General features: G+C 53.1%; 1 protein-coding gene across 2 annotated transcripts; it reads left to right on the top strand.

Annotated features, from left to right (window-relative positions):
* Positions 1 to 107: 107 nt before the first annotated feature.
* On the top strand, positions 108 to 8,530 carry PRPF19 (pre-mRNA processing factor 19). 2 transcript variants are annotated; one of them, XM_065402737.1, is made up of 16 exons: positions 108 to 282; positions 1,071 to 1,237; positions 2,200 to 2,276; positions 2,519 to 2,660; positions 2,908 to 2,981; positions 3,076 to 3,138; positions 3,351 to 3,392; positions 3,665 to 3,739; positions 4,257 to 4,332; positions 4,628 to 4,737; positions 4,936 to 5,091; positions 5,231 to 5,300; positions 6,304 to 6,389; positions 7,160 to 7,330; positions 7,726 to 7,831; positions 8,042 to 8,530. In XM_065402737.1, exons 1-16 carry the CDS (start codon positions 275 to 277, stop codon positions 8,137 to 8,139), a joined length of 1,521 nt encoding a protein of 506 aa, XP_065258809.1. In that variant the 5' UTR covers positions 108 to 274; the 3' UTR covers positions 8,140 to 8,530. The 2 variants fall into 2 exon arrangements, with proteins under 2 accessions (XP_065258809.1, XP_065258811.1); XM_065402739.1 differs by having other exon boundaries at positions 1,088 to 1,237.
* Positions 8,531 to 16,978: the final 8,448 nt, after the last annotated feature.

The following is a 16,978-nucleotide window of genomic DNA, read 5'->3' on the forward strand; positions in this document are numbered from 1 at the left end:
TCCGGAAACGCCCAAGCGGTAGCCGGAAGTTCCCGATCTATGCGGCGAGCCGGCCCGGGGCATGCCGGGAAGAGTAAAGTTCCGTTTCCGGCGAGGGCGGGACTCCGGAGTCTCCCGCGCGCGCTGGGGCCCCGCGTGAGCGAGTGGACGCGGAACGGGACCGGCCTCGGTTGGGACACGGAGAGGGGACACCCTGCCCTCTCCCCCGGAACCAGAACCCGTGACCCGGAAGCAGAACCGGGACCCGTAGGGGAGACATCGCCATGTCCCTCATATGCTCGAGTGAGTGACGGACTGGGAGCTTGTGGAGGGGGGGCCCTTCCCGAGCCGGCCCCGTGGAGCTGACACCTCCCACCACGCGGGCCCTGGTGTCTCCCCAGCGCAAGGAGCCCAACGAGGAGACTCTAAAAAACAGCCCCCCCCCCAACGTGCCGCCCGCTCGGGGGGCCTCGAACCCGGCTCCTCTGCACGGCCAGTAACCCCGCCCCCTCCCCCTGCAAGGCCCCGAGTCTGCATTTGCATCCCTCCGTCTGCATGGCCGCTTCGCCCCAGCGCTCCCCTGCCGGCGTCGTGTGGTTCCTGAGAAAGGAGCAGTGTCTGGGTTGGGAAGGCTCAAGGACAGACAAACAGATCCCCGGGCTGAGGTGTTAGGGCAAGGAAGTTTCATAGCCAACACAGCGATGGGGCTGGCGTCACCCACCTTTGGCTGCCCAAGGGATCAGGTACCCATTTTGCAGCTGGGTGAATTGAAGGTGGCCTTCCAGAGTTAGATCCAGTGTGACTCCAACCCACAACCTTCAGGATTGTGGTGGAGCACGGTAACCCTTTGGCCACTGTGCCACTAAATAAATAAGGGTGGGGAGAATCAGTGGAGCTAAAATATCAGGAAAAACATTAGCATACATAGAAAAAGAATAGGGTAAACGTGGAGACAATGCTACCCATGTTGAGGCTGTAGGAAAGATTGATCTGTGTCTTGTTACCTTTGTCTTGGGGCTTCTCTGTCCTCTGGTAAGCATGGGGTACTGGTGGGGATTTAGGCTCTGTTTGTCCATCTGTCACCCCTGCAGTCTCTGTCTCTTTGCAGTCTCAAATGAGGTGCCAGAGCACCCCTGCGTGTCTCCGGTCTCAAACCACGTCTATGAGCGAAGACTGATTGAAAAGTACATCGCGGAGAATGGGACTGACCCAGTGAACAACCAGCCGCTGTCTGAAGAGCAACTGATCGACATCAAAGGTATCAAGCAGAGGGGAGCGGAGCTAGAGGTGTGACCTGGTGGATTCTCACCAGCTCCAGGGAGTTGGGCAGACCATCACTACTACCCTGATGGCCTGAGCTCCCACAGTTCACCAAGCAATTGCCTGGTGGGCCAGGTTGGTCTGACCATCACAGAAAGGGTTGGGGAAGGAAGGACACCAAGAGAATGTAGGAGCTCTTATAAAATGGGTGAATCAGTATTCATTTTATCGTCACCTACACCCAAAATTTTTAGGATTTCCCCATAGTCCTCTTCTCAGGCAAGTCCAAAGTTTCCTGGGGAGGCAGGCCCACTTTCACCAAACTCTGTACCTTTTTCCCAAGGAGTTTGGCTCTCCTCTGGCTCCTTTCTGGAGATGTTTTTTCTCTTGACATGCATTCAGTTTTTTTGAATGCTGCCTCTTCCTTCTCTCCCCTGTTGGAATGAGCTGGGTTTGGCTTGTATAGGCCCAGAGTCCTCCCTCTCCCAACAGCCTCTGAGAGGACTGGTTAAATGGAGTCAGCTGCTTAGGGATTTCTATTCCTTTCCCTCCCATTGACAGTTCACACTGTCACAAGAGTTGCATCACTGGAGTTTGGGGGTCTCTGCTGTACATGATACTGGCCACTATCCTAGGTAGGCTACTGAGCTAGCTGGGCCACTAGCCTGATCTGGTGCGGTAGTAGGTCAGACACCAACTTAGATGCTGTGACCCAGTATGGTGACTGCAGAGATACGTTAACAGCCGCATTTTCTAATGAGATTCTTCCACCAGCAGCTGATGTAGGCATACAGTAGAGGATGAAGTGAGGGTGCAAATGGATCTGGATAAAGGGGTGGATGAGCGGGTGTGTTTGAGGGTGGGCGTTGGGGATGGAGAAAAAGTAGAGATGCAGGAGATGGGGAAAGGGATTAATCCTTGCTGTTGAGGCTAACACACCCCTGTGTGTCTCATTCACAGTTGCCCACCCAATCCGGCCCAAGCCACCCTCGGCCACCAGCATCCCGGCCATTCTGAAAGCCCTTCAGGATGAGTGGGTAAGTGCTGTCATGGGGATAGTGTTGGAGGCCATTGAAGTGGACAGATGATGAGAGGAGTGCTGGGGCAGCAGAAAGAACAGGATTCTGCTCCGATTGGATGGGAGGACCCACCCTCTTTGCTTGCTGAGGTTGGGTGGAGCCATCCACTCTACTTACCCAGGTGGGCGGAGCTTGCTGAGCTGGGGTGGGCAGAGCATTGAGCCCTGGCTGGCTCCCTCACATTGCGAGTCCTTCCATAGGACGCCGTCATGCTGCACAGCTTCACGCTCCGCCAGCAGCTGCAGACCACCCGCCAGGAGCTGTCGCATGCACTGTACCAGCATGATGCTGCCTGCCGCGTCATCGCCCGTCTCACCAAAGAGGTCACCGCTGCCAGAGAAGGTAAATCGGTGGGGGAAGGGGGTCTGACTGAGGGCAAGGCTGCAGCACCAAGGGGAGAATCAGTCCGGGGAGGGATTCTGACTCTAATGCCCTAGGAGCAGGCAGGGGGAGGAGCTTGCGCCTCTGGAGCAGGCAGGGGTCAGTACTGATGGGAAAAGGTAGCTGTAACAGAACCTCTGTGGCACTCCTGTGAGCCTGCAGTTGGCTCCCATTTTAACCCATTGAGCCGCTGTTTGTGTCTCCGCAGCGTTGGCGACTCTGAAACCCCAGGCTGGCCTTATAGTCCCCCAGGCTGTGCCGTCTTCCCAGCCCAACATCACGGTGAGTCCCTCCTGCACAGCTCTCTCCTTGTGTCTCCTGACTGTGCTCTCTCTTCTCCTGCTGGACTCATGGGCCTCTTCTTTCCCCAATCCAGGGTGCTGGCGAGCCGATGGATCTGGGAGAGCTGGCAGGCATGACCCCCGAGATCATCCAGAAGGTAAAGAGTCATCCGTCCCAGATTCACCCTTTGCTCTGCTGCAGGAGCGACTTTCATTCCTGCTTCCCATGCAGTCGCTTCTTTTCCATCTCCCTGCCCCATCTGTTGTGCCCTGGTTCCTGCATGATGCAGGCAGTCAGAGAGCTGCCCTCCTGTGCCAGCCTTCCGTCTGTTAGCGTCACAATTCCTGAGTTCACTCTTCTGTTTTCCAGCTTCAAGACAAAGCCACGGTGCTGACCACGGAGCGTAAGAAGGTGAGACCCTGCTCCCTGGATCCCCTTCCTTCCCTGCGGTGGGGGGCAGGATCTGGAGGGGTCTGAGTTGGGAGGGGGCTCTGCATTGGAGCGGGGGTAAAGAAGCAGGGAGGTGAGCTCAGCGGTTTTGGAGGTCTCTATTGAGGGAATCTGTCCTGTGAGGAGGATCTCTCTGTTCCCTGGGTGGGGTTGGCCGGGTGGGGGAAAGGCAGGGGGCTGGGTGCTCTCCCAGGAGCATGGTCATTTCTCTTTGGGTGCTCTTCCTTCTGCAGAGAGGCAAGACGGTTCCAGAGGAGCTGGTGAAGCCAGAGGAGCTCAGCAAGTATCGACAGGTGGCCTCACATGTGGTGAGTTCTCTGATGCAGACGGTCGAAAGTTAACTTTTGGGGTCTCAAACCTTGCGGAATGCAGTGAATGCCTTCCCCAGATGGCCCAGTCCCTTATGCAACTACAGAGGGCTGTGCTGCCTTTCAGAACCTGGGCACATTTTGTCCCCACCTTGCTGTGGCAGCAGGGGGCGCTGTGCTGCTAGGGGACAGTCACTGCTTCTCCCTCTTGGTCCACTGAGGCTCTGGAGTCTCCTCTCAGCAGGTGGGCTGTTAGCCCTGGTGTATCTCTTGGCACCTGGACCCTGAGCTGTCTCCCGCTTGCTTCTCCCATCTGAGCCGAACAGGTGCTGGCTTGCAAGCACTGGGGAGGGAGGGAGGTGGGGGAATATAGCAGGGTGCGGTGCAGATCTGGGTGGGAACAAAGAGTCCCGGTTATGGAGTCTGTACCCAGAGCTCTTCGTTAGGATCTCTCCCTGCCTCGAGGGACTCTTCCTGCTTGACAGTGGTTCCGTCTGACCCCCTTTTCTTTGTACAGGGCTTGCACAGCGCCAGCATCCCAGGGATCCTCGCTCTGGACCTCTGTCCTTCCGACACCAACAAGATCCTCACCGGTAAGACAGCTGCCTCGGTGCCAGCTTCTTCCACCGGGCTGGCAGGGATTGTGGCCTCTGGAACCTGCTGCTGATGTTTGCGAGAGGGCGGGGATATGGGTCAAAAGTCTCCCTGTTTCCTGGGCACACCCCTCTTCCGGCTGCGGGCTGGTGGGGATGAGGTAGAGGGCAGTAAGGACCTCTCTACACCCAGTTGCCAGGGATTGTGGGTCTCCTTTAGTTCCAGGGTGGTGGATGTTGAGGGGAGACGGGTCTGCACAGCTCTGGGCCCCACCCCTCTCTGTTTGTGTTCCAGGCGGGGCGGATAAAAATGTCATTGTCTTTGACAAGAGCTCGGAGCAGATCCTGGCGACTCTCAAAGGGCACGCCAAGAAGGTCACCAGTGTAGTGTTCCATCCGTCCCAGGTAAGGGCCAGGGCCAACTCCCCATCTCCTTTGGCCGTGCCATGCTGCGGGAGGGATTCTGGGGCCACCTTTTGGGGGTCTCCAGGCCCATATCGCAGTCTGGTCCCCTCCTACAATGTGCCTTGGTATTAACCTCTTCTCGCCCCTCCCAATGTTGGTGCTCTAACCCCTGTGCATGTTCTCTCCTCACACACCTAGGAGCTGGTGTTCTCTGCTTCTCCTGATGCCACTATCCGGATCTGGTCGGTCCCAAGCGCCACTTGCGTGCAGGTTGTCAGGGCCCATGAGAGCGCCGTGACAGGGCTGAGTTTGCATGCCACCGGCGACTATCTCCTGAGCTCCTCTGATGACCAGGTGAGACCCAGGTCACCCCTGACCCCTCCTTCCCCCCCATGTTGTTGGAGCTCACCTCGATCAGCGAGCTGGTGTGGGCAGGAGGCAGTGGAGGGCTGGCGGCTGTGGGATGCACTCACTCCTTGTTCCTCTCTTTCAGTATTGGGCTTTCTCTGATATCCAGACGGGCCGGGTGCTCACCAAGGTCACAGATGAGACCTCTGGCTGCGGTAAGGGTTGGGTATCGGGGACCCCTGGCTCGCAGGGTCATTGTGCTCCATTTCATTTTAGCTGGATGATTTTTCTAGAGCGTAAGATGAGGAGCTTGTTAAGCACATCCGTTTCAGAAATAGAAATAGACCGTAGAACAGGGGTCTCAAACTCAAATGACCATGAGGGCCGCATCACTGACACGCACACCCCTCGCTGCTCCCGCCCCTGCCCCCACTCCACCCCTTCCATGAGGCCCCGCCCCTGCCCCGCCTCTTCCAACCCCTTCCCCGAAGGAAGCTCCGGGGTGGCAGCGGCGCACACCGGGGCCAGGGCAGGCTGGGCAGGCCATGTCCCTGCAGCCCCTGTGGGAGGGGGGACGCAGAGCTCTGCATGCTGCTTGCTGCTCCTCCAGGTACCTCCCCTGAAGCTTCCATTGGCCACGGTTCCCCGTTCCCGGCCAATGGGAGCTGCAGGGGGATGGTGCCTGGAAATCAGGGCAACACAGGGAGCCTTCTGCTCCTCTCCCCCACCCCCAGCCGCAGGGACGTGATGCCAGCTGCTTCAGGGAGCGGCGTGGGGCTCGAGGGGGGCAATCCCGCGGGTGTAGTTTGCCCACCCCTGGCCTGAAGGTAGGCCGGGGGTGTGTGCAATAGGAATAGGAAATAGCCCCGTGAGCCGCGTGTTTGAGACCTCTGCCGTAGAACATGGTCACTATTAACCTTGAATTACATGTTTTCACTCCCTGTATGTTAATCTAGTGTACAGTTTAAGTGGAGTCCAACATCAACATTAGAATAATGTTTTCTCCTAGATAATCTTTCCATATTCTTGCTGGGGAAGAGGCTGCAGGAAGGGCTGTGTTCTGTGTCACACGAGTCCTTGAGAACCCTGTGATGGGGAAGGCTGGGAGAGGGCTTTGCTTTCTGCTGTGTCCTTTTTGTTATCCAATTGAGATGTGTCCCCCCCCTCCCCCCCCCCAGCAGTGTCCCTGAATTTCTCTGTCTCTCTCTGTCTCTGCAGCTCTCACCTGTGCTCAGTTCCACCCTGATGGGCTCATTTTTGGGACGGGGACTATGGACTCTCAAATCAAGATCTGGGACTTGAAGGTAGGGCTGGCTGGCTGGGTGTGCCTGATGGCTGCAGAGCCTGGTACTGGAGGATGTTGGCATGTTGGCAGCTCCAGCCTCATGGCTAGGAGCGTGCTCAGACCGAGGCCAGGTCCCTATATACTTTCTAGAGCATGGGGCTGTCAGGCCAGCTAGGGCCTCCTCCCTGGCACACTAGGATCTCTGCTTTCATTAAAAGAAAGTTGCCTCTAGCTCTTACCTTGTTGTTACAACCATTTCCCACGTGACTGGTGTGCGAGTGATGCAGCAGTGGCTGCCTGAGTTTGCAGACAGCCTGAACCAGTGGGGGCGAAGTGCTCCATTCACCTCAGTGATGTTAGCTCTGCAATGTAACGATGCTGTACATTAGCGTTGACAGTGTTCAGTGCTGGTTGAAGCACGCAGGAAAAGAGAGGTATGGCCTTACTATGGAGAGCAGGCCATGATTAGGCGGAGCTTGGGTGGTGGGTGGAGCTTGGCTATCACATATGTCTTCCACTCTGGCCCCTGTTGGATAGTGTGCACAGATGTCCTAGCTGGGTGCTTTCCCCAGGGAAAGAGTCGCTCTGTAGCTGGAGTCTGGTTGTGGGGGATGAGAATCTATCACAGCACAAGGGCGGGCAGAGAAGGCTCCTGTCCCCTGGATCAAGCTCTCTTCATGGGAAGGGAAGATCCAGCCTACCTGCTGCCCCCATCTTTTCCCAGCTGGCCCTGGCTCGACTCAGTGCCTGCCTTTCAGCCATGGGCAACTAACTGTCTGTCTGTCTCAGGAACGCACCAATGTGGCCAACTTCCCAGGGCACTCCGGTCCCATCACCAGCATTGCATTCTCAGAGAACGGCTACTACCTGGCCACGGCCGCTGACGACTCCTCTGTCAAACTCTGGGATCTGCGCAAGCTCAAGAACTTCAAGACGCTGCAGCTGGACAATAACTTTGAGGTGTGTGCGATCCTCCTGCTCTGTCAAGCCCTGTCCCTGCTCCCCCAACCTCTCCCCGATATGAGCCAGCTGAGGGGTGTGACCTGGCGGCTTTTCCTCCATGTCCTTGTGCATCCTAGTTTGACTGGGCTTCTCCCTGCATCAGAGAGCCAGTGCCTGGTATGGGGTGTGTGCATGTGTGTTGGGGGTTCTCCCTCTGCGCAGGGTGGGTATATGGGGAGAGGTGCCCCTCTGGGAGCCAGCTGTATGGTAGGAGTAGGTGAGTGTTTGGGGGAGGGGGTTGATTAGTATGTGTGTGGGGGAGTGAGTTCCTGGCAGCCTGGTATAGGAGGGAGAGCGCCCCCGGGTCTGGCTCAGAGTTGTGCCTGGGGCTCAGATCTCTCTCTTCTCTGTAGGTGAAGTCCCTCATATTTGACCAGAGCGGTACATACTTGGCCCTGGGCGGCACGGACGTCCAGATCTACATCTGCAAGCAGTGGACGGAAATCCTCCACTTCACAGGTGAGGTGCTCAGCTGGGAGAGTCATGTGCCTGTGCTGGGTTCAGCGAGTGGATGAGCAAGCTGCTCCTTTCACTGTGTCCCTGAGACCCCATTCCCATGGAGTGCGCTGCGTGAGGTGGCCCTAGGATGGAGGGGAAGGTCTAGTAGGATGAATTGCAAATTAACCATCTGGTGTCTCGCCCCTAATCATCTCTCATGTCTCCCTACAGAGCACAGTGGCCTGACTACGGGTGTGGCCTTTGGCCACCATGCTAAATTCATCGCTTCCACGGGCATGGACAGGAGCCTGAAGTTCTACAGTCTGTAGCCTCTTTTCCTAGGATCTGGGAGGATGGGCTGTGTCCTTCACTGTAGTGTTGGGGTTATTGTGGGGAGGTAACATGGGTGGGTGGGGTTATCATTGCTTTACTTTGAGGTATCGGGGAGGCCAACCTAGCGCACCCCCTTCCTTCCCTGTGCTCAAAGGCTTTGTTTTTCCAGTTTCGTGTTTCTTTCCAGTTTAGATTCTGTTCTGTGATTGTAACAAACGAAATGGAACCAAACCCATCCACTGACGGACAGCTGTGAATGAGAGGCTGGGTGGGGGAAAGAGAGGGATGGCATAGGAATGGGAGAGAAGTGGGGGATGGGGAAATGTGCATTTTTTTTTGTAAGCAGCTATCTACTTTCAGTAAAAAAATAAAGAATGTTGAACCCTCTTGGGGTGTGGGAGTTGTGTGTACCTCCTCCCTGATGAGCTGTGGGGTAGCGCATGCAGGGGAAAGAGCCCCTAGACCTTGGGCAAGGGGATCTAAGGGTAAGAGATACTATCCACATCATCTGAATCCCTTTTAAGTGCTCCCAGTGCTATTTGAGTAGTGATGACCGGAAGAGAGGTGGGAGCCGGCATAGGGTCAGTATCCCCTGGCCCCATCTCCCTGCAGTTCTCAGCTGATGAGTAAAGTCCTGGTACCTGGATGAGTTGTGAAATTATTAACCTCCTTTGAGTTTGTGGGATAGCATTGGACTTGCTGTAGCTTCTTGTACAAACAGGCTCTTGCTATTTCTCACGTGCCCCTCAGCTAGTGATCTCCAAACCCTTTAAGAATATGAATCCTCCCCAGTCCTCTGCAAAGTAGGTACGGAACGTATCACAATCCCACTCTACAGCAAGGGCAGTGAATGTGGCAGAGGTCACGTAGCAGGGCTGGGAATACCAGGCTGCAGGCCTGAAGCCCTAGCCCTTGGTCTAACCACCAGATCAGGCCTCCCACAGAAATTCACAGATGCACAGAATTTAGTTTTGTTGCAGTTTGAACACTATAGATGAAATGGGTCATTTTAGTGGGGTTTGAAAGGGATTTGTCAAAGGATGGCCCTGCTGGAGCCCAGGACTAGTACACCTGCCTCAGTTTCCCCAGAAATAGTCCTTAAAGACTTTCCAAATGTGCATAACCCTTGCAGGGTTAATTTATTGCAAGAAACTACCACAGGAGTCCAGAATTCCCCAGCACAGTTCAAATTGTATCTGCAACACATGAAGTAGAGTGCTGATATCTCACCATGCTCAGACTCTCCAGGACAGCTCTGGTGTCTCCTCACACCTCGTGCCCAGCTTTCAGCCCCACCTGGCTCTGAGAGAGCCAGCTTACCCTGTTGCTGCCTTCAGCTTTCTCTGGTGCAGGAAGGGCAGCAGGCCCAGCCCCTCCATTGGCTTCCTGACACTTCCTCTCTCCAAGGAGGGTCTGCAGTGAGCATTCCCTGGAGACCTCTTGCCCATTTCCTGATTGTCTGTCCTCAGGCCTGCCCCCATTTATATAGCCTAGGTGCCCTCTTTTAAAACTCACTTAGGAAGCAGCTCATTAGCCACAGGTGTGCTGGCTTCTCCCCTCAAAGGAGCCATTGGTACCACTTCAGCAGCTGCCTTTTCCTTAGATATTTCATTGATCAGATCCACTCTGTGTGAAAGCCAGTGAGATCCTTGCCCCTAATGGTAGCTGCAGGCATGGTTCAAACACCCATCTTGCTATCACAGCAGCTTCTCAAGCAGCTGTTAGGGCTCGACCCTGCTGTGGCAAGAATCAGTCCTACCCTCCATCTTATTCAGCATTGGTATGAAGCCAACTGGGGTGCTGGCTAGACAACCTGGGCTGAAATGCTGGCAAGATTCTAATCTTCACAGCAGCTGTAAGCAGTACCATTTTGCAGGGCTCAGCAAACTGACACTGAAAGCCTTGGGGATGAAAAGTCCTTTGAACCAGCTGCCCTCTGACTAGACACCCCTAAGGTGATGCTCCTCTGTGAAATAGCAGCAGTAGGGACTGAGTGAGGGAACCTTTGGCTCTTAACACATGAGCATCTGCATCAGCCAGCAGTCATCTCTGTTAGTCATGGCTGTAGCAGGCTCCCTGTAGCCAGTTACCACTAGAGGGCCAGAGAGCTGTGCTGAGTGGGAATAAGTTACATACACAAGGTGTTGGACTTTCCAGGTCCTTTAGTCCCCCCCCCCTCCTCCCATTTATGATTGGCCAGAAGACATGTACCCCACCCTCACAGCTCCGGCCTCAGTGATTCATGCATCTGTGACCTTCATGTTCAGTCACTGCAGTTCATAGTTAGCAGTGACCTGTAAGTACCTGAGAGAGCTTGAACTGATGCAGAACTCATCTGCACCTTGCTGTGTACACATCACACACATACCATTCTCTGCACATGACTTCCCACTGAATACTGAGCCCCAGTCAAGGGCTCTCAATTTCCAAAACCCTGCAGGGGAAGTGGGCCTCAGCCACCTGCAATCACTTTTCCTGCTGTGAGCTCTTGTGCTCCATCAGAAAATGTGGATTGGTGATAAGTTGTATGATCAACTGCTAGACCACACCTTGGTTTTGTATGAAATGTATTCAAGAGACCAAATAACCAAGGTCACTCGTGTTTATTGCTAAAAGTCTATAACAGTACAGTACAGGGAAAGGGTTCAATGGGCTACCAGTTTCTGGGAAGCCATCTCATGCAGCATTGTTGAATTCATCTTACACATTTCAGCTAAGAGTATTTTCCAAGTTACAAAACTCTTTACACATCACTGAAAAACAGTTTCCTAACTTGTTCCTTTTCTTCCTCATCTTTGTTTTAGATACTAGTATTCCAGCTACTGGTCTGGGACGGTATCACCCCAGCTCGTACTGGGGCAGAACATTAATGCATTTTGTCTTTGACACTTACTTTGGCGTGCCAAAGCTGACTTCAGCTTTACAGTTTTACGGGATACTTGACAAGGGTGAACAGAATTGACATGGAAAGAGCATAATACATTTGGTTAACTGCCCAACACCCCCTATATTTATTAATACCATGTACATAATACTTATCAACACTCCATTGGGGTGTTAATAAAATGCTCTAAGTGCATTAAGTCAGCGGACTGCGTCCACAATACCGAGGCTAGCGTCGACTTCCGGAGCGTTGCACTGTGGGTAGCTATCCCACAGTTCCCGCAGTCTCCGCCGCCCATTGGAATTCTGGGTTGAGATCCCAATGCCTGATGAGGCAAAAACTGTCGCGGGGGATTCTGGGTACATGTTGTCAGCCCCCCCCCCCCGTGAGAGCAACGGCAGACAATCGTTTCGCGCCTTTTTTCCTGGGTTATCTGTGCAGACGACATACCACGGCAAGCATAGAGCCCGCTCAGCTCACCATCACTATATGTCATCTGGGTGCCGGCAGACGTGATATTGCATTGCTATACAGCAGCAGCTCCTTGCCTTTTGGCAGCAGATGCTGTATTACGACTGGTATCCATCGTCGTCGTACTCCTCAGTGAGTTCGGTCAGAGGCGCTTGGGCAGACATGTTTTGTCTCCTGGAGACTCAGTCCTGCCGGCAGTTCTATTGCACCATCTTGACGATGATGGCTAGCAATCGTAATGCAGCATCTTCTGCCAAGCACCCAGAAGATGCTGATGGCTATCAGTCATGCTGCACCGTCTGCTGCCAGCCTAAGATGTAAAAGATAGATGTTCTGTATTCATTTGCTTCCCCCTCCCTCCATGAAATCAACGGCCTGCTAAACCCAGGGTTTTGAGTTCAATCTTTGGGGGGGCCATTCGGTGTGACAGTTGTTTGTGTTTCTCCCTGATGCACAGCCACCTTTGTTGATTTTAATTCCCTGTAAGCCATGTCGTCACTCGCCCCTCCCTCCCTCCGTCAGACAATAGTTTCGCGCCTTTTTTCAGACCAGACGCCATAGCACTGGGATCATGGAGCCCGCTCAGATCACCGCAGCAATTATGAGCACTATGAACACCACGCGCATTGTCCTGGAGTGTATGCAGAGCCAGAAAATGCAAAGCAAAAACAGGCAAGGAGGCGATTGCAGCGCGGCGACAAGAGTGATGAAGAAATTGACATGGACATAGACCTCTCCCAAAGTACGGGCCCCAGCAATGTGCAAATCCTGGTGTTACTGGGGCAGGTTCATGCCGTGGAACACCGATTCTGGACCCGGGAAACAAGCACAGACTGGTGGGACCGCATCATGTTGTAGGTGTGGGACGATTCCCAGTGGCTGCGAAACTTTCGCATGCGTAAGGGCACTTTCATGGAACTTTGTGACTTGCTTTCCCCTGCCCTGAAGCACCAGAATACCAGGATGAGAGCAGTCCTCACAGTTGAGAAGCGAGTAGCGATAGCCCTGTGGAAGTTTGCAACGCCAGACAGCTACCGGTCAGTCGGGAATCAATTTGGAGTGGGCAAATCTACTGTGGGGGCTGCTGTGATCCAAGTAGCCAACGCAATCAAAGACCTGCTGATATCAAGGGTAGTGACTCTGGGAAATGTGCAGGTCATAGTAGATGGCTTTGCTGCAATGGGATTCCCTAACTGTGGTGGGGCGATAGACGGAACCCATATCCCTATCTTGTCACCGGAGCACCAAGCCACCGGTACATAAACTGAAAAGGGTACTTTTCAATGCGCTGCAAGCCCTGGTGGATCACAAGGTGGGATGGCTGGGAAAGGTACATGATGCTCGCGTCTTCAGGAACTCTGGTCTGTTTCAAAAGCTGGAGGAAGGGACTTTCTTCCCGGGTCAGAAAATAACCGTTGGGGATGTTGAAATGCCTATAGTTATCCTTGGGGACCCAGCCTACCCCTTAATGCCATGGCTCATGAAGCCATACACAGGCAGCCTGGACAGTAGTCAGGACCTGTTCAACTATAGGCTGAGCAAGTGCAGAATGGTGGTAGAATGTGCATTTGGACGTTTAAAAGTGCGCTGGTGCAGTTTACTGACTTGGATAGACCTCAGCGAAACCAATATTCCAATTGTTATTGCTGGTTGCTGTGCGCTCCATAATATCTGTGAGAGTAAGGGGGAGACATTTATGGCGGGGTGGGAGGTTGAGGCAAATTGCCTGGCCACTGATTACGCACAGCCAGAGACCAGGGCGGTTAGAAGAGTACAGCAGGGCACGGTGCGCATCAGAGAAGCTTTGAAAACCAGTTTTGTGACTGGCCAGGCTACGGTGTGAAACTTCTGTTTGTTTCTTCTTGATGACCCTCTCCCCCGTTCACTCTACTTCCCTGTAAGCTAACCACCCTCCCCTCCCCCCTTCGAGCACCACTTGCAGAGGCAATAAAGTCATTGTTACTTCACATTCATGCATTCTTTATTAATTCATCACACATCTAGGGGGATAACTGCCAAGGTAGCCCGGGAGGGGTGGGGGAGGAGTGAAGGACAAGAACACACTGCAGTTTAAAACTTTAACTCTTATTGAAGGCCAGCCTTCTGATGCTTGGGCAATTATCTGGGGTGGAGTGGCTGGGTGGCCGGAGCCCCCCGCACCGCGTTCTTGGGCGTCTGGGTGAGGAGGCTATGGAACTTGGGGAGGAGGGCTGTTGGTTACACAGGGGCTGTAGCGGCAGTCTCTGCTCCTGCTGCCTTTCCTACAGCTCAACCATACGCTGGAGCATATCAGTTTGATGCTCCAGCAGCTGGAGCATCGACTCTTGCCTTCTGTCAGCAATCTGACGCCACCTATCCTCTTCAGCCTGCCACTTGCTCTCTTCAGCCCGCCACCTCTCCTCTCGTTCGTATTGTGCTTTTCTGCACTCTGACATTGACTGCCTCCACGCATTCTGCTGTGCTCTGTCAGCATGGGAGGACATCTGGAGCTCCGAGAACATATCAGCCTGAGTCCGCCGTTTTCTCCTTCTAATCTTCACTAGCCTCTGCAAAGGAGAAACATTTGCAGCTGGTGGAGGAGAAGGGAGAGGTGGTTAAAAAAAAGACACATTTTAGAGAACAATGGATACACTCTTTCACGTTAAATTTTGCTGTTCACATTACACAGCACACATGCTTTCATTACAAGGTCGCATTTTTCCTCTTATATTGAGGGCCTGCCGGTTTGGTGTGAGAGATCACTCACGCAGTGCCAGGCAACAGAATTCGGCTTGCAGGCAGCCATGGTAAGCCACAGTCTTTTGGCTTTTTTAACCTTCATAACATGTGGGAATGGTTTCAATCAGCAGCGCCCTCATTTCCCATACCAAGCACCCGTTGGGTTGGCCATTTAAAATGGGTTTACAATGTAAAAGGAGGGGCTGCGGTTTCCAGGTTAACATGCAGTACAAACCCAACTAACCCCCCGCCCCCCAATTCTCTGGGATGATCACTTCACCCCTCCCCCTCACCGCGTGGCTAACAGCGGGGAATATTTCTGTTCAGCCGAGCAGGAACGGGCACCTCTGAATATCCCCTTAATAAAATCACCCCATTTCAACCAGGTGACCGTGAATGATATCACTCTCCTGAGGATAACAAAGAGAGATAAGGAATGGATGTTGTCTGCATGCCAGCAAACACCGGGACCATACGCTGCCATGCTTTGTTATGCAATGATTCCAGACTACGTGCTACTGGCCTGGCATGGTAAAGTGTCCTACCATGGCGGACGGGATAAGGCAGCCCTCCCCAGAAACCTTTTGCAAAGGCTTTGGGAGTACATCAAGGAGAGCTTTCTGGAGATGTCCCTGGAGGATTTCCGCTCCATCCCCATACACGTTAACAGACTTTTCCAGTAGCTGTACTGGCTGCGATTGCTAGGGCAAATTAATCATTAAACACGCTTGCTTTTAAATCACGTGTAATATTTACAAAGGTACACTCACCAGAGGTCCCTTGTGCACCCTCAGGGTCTGGGAGCATGCCTTGGGTGAGTTCGGGGGTTACTGGTTCCAGGTCCAGGGTGATAAACATATCCTGGCTGTTGGGGAAACCGGTTTCTCCGCTTCCTTGCTGTGAGCTATCATCATCTTCCTCGTACCCCGAACCCGCTTCCCTGTTGCGTGATTCTCCATTGATGGAGTCAAAGCACAGGGTTGGGGTAGTGGTGGCTGCACCCCCTAGCATAGCATGCAGCTCCGCGTAGAAGCGGCATGTCTGCGGCTCTGCCCCGGACCTTCCGTTTGCCTCTCTGGCTTTGTGGTAGGCTTGCCATAGCTCCTTAATTTTCACGCGGCACTACTGTGCGTCCCTGTTATGGCCTCTGTCCTTCATGGCCTTTGAGACTTTTTCTAATTTGCCATTTCGTTTACTGCTACGGAGTTCAGCTAGCACTGATTCGTCTCCCCATATGGTGAGCAGATCCCATACCTCCCGTTCGGTCCATGATGGAGCTCTTTTGCGATCCTGGGACTCCATCATGGTTACCTGTGCTGATGAGCTCTGCGTGGTCACCTGTGCTCTCCATGCTGGGCAAACAGGAAATGAAATTCAAAAGTTCACAGGGCTTTTCCTGTCTACCTGGTCAGTGCATCTGAGTTGAGAGTGCTGTCCAGAGCGGTCACAATGAAGCACTCTGGGATAGCTCCCGGAGACCAATACCATCGAATTCCGTCCACACTACCCCAAATCCGACCCGGAAAGGCCGATTTCAGCGCTAATCCCCTCATTGGAGGTGGAGTAAAGAAACCGGTTTAAAGGGCCTTTAAGTCGAAAAAAAGGGCTTCGTCGTGTGGACGTGTCCAGGCTTAATTCAATTTAACACGGCTAAATTTGACCTAAACTCGTAGTGTAGACCAGGCCTGACTCTTAACCACAGGACTCCATCTCTCTAACTTTGCCAGGAAAGCTCTTCATGCATTTTTTTTTTTTAAAGCCTCCAGAATTGGCAGGTTGTGTTTCAAAACCCCAGCCCCGTTGTTCTGTGACAACACCCTACCTCACACATCCACTGGAACTGCCTCCTGCCCTTTGCTCTGTTCCTTTGTTTAGGAGGACATCATAAACCCTGCCCTGCTCACATGAACACTAGTTATCCTCAAGTGCAAAGCCAGGTATAGTTGTTTACAGGCACACCGTCCGTTCACCTTTCACAATAGGTCTGCAGGAAGGTTGGTAGAACAAGGCTGACCCCATGTTAAGAGCATTTCTCACAGACTTCTTTCTTGGACAGATGATGGCATCTGACCTGTTTATTGATTAACCATAGATCCCTGTGATACTTGCACTGAGGTGGCTGTTTTCAGATATGGTGCCCCAACTGTAGAGGGCAGTGTTGCTACATCAGAGCTAACTGTTAGCACCAGGGAACCGTTAGTGGCTAATGTTTTACCAGCCTCTATGGTAGCCTGGTGGAAGAGTTGAATTAGCAGTACGGTTGTGTGTAGAGTGAGTGGAAGATTGAGCCCTCTCACCATTTCTTCAGGAAGTTTTTTGATGTTTGTTTCCCTACAACCTTGACTAGCAGTTTCTGCTATGGGATTGCACTCACTATCCTCTATAAAACCATCATTGCACAGCTCTAGTAGTTCTAGCATACATAGATTTGAAGGCCAGAAGGGACCCTTGGATCAGCTAGTCTGACCTCCTGTGTATCACAGGCCATTAAATGTCACCTAGTTACCTCTAGCTGTAAAGCCCTGTGTGCATACAAAATTTTTATCTGCATCCAATCCACAAAAATAGCCTGCAAGTATTTATCTGTATGGAGCCCAATAACTTGCTTCACTAAAGTCTAACCTCCAGAAAAGTTCATCTAGTCTTGAGATGAAGACAGAAGAATGCTGTAGCATCAGCCATTAGTTCCTTCTAAGCCCCTTGAGTTGGAAAGCAGAGTTAGAGTTCATTTGAGGCAGACCATGGAGAATAAGGAGACTGGG

Source organism: Emys orbicularis, chromosome 4, assembly GCF_028017835.1.
Source record: "Emys orbicularis isolate rEmyOrb1 chromosome 4, rEmyOrb1.hap1, whole genome shotgun sequence".
Classification (NCBI taxonomy): domain Eukaryota; kingdom Metazoa; phylum Chordata; order Testudines; family Emydidae; genus Emys; species Emys orbicularis.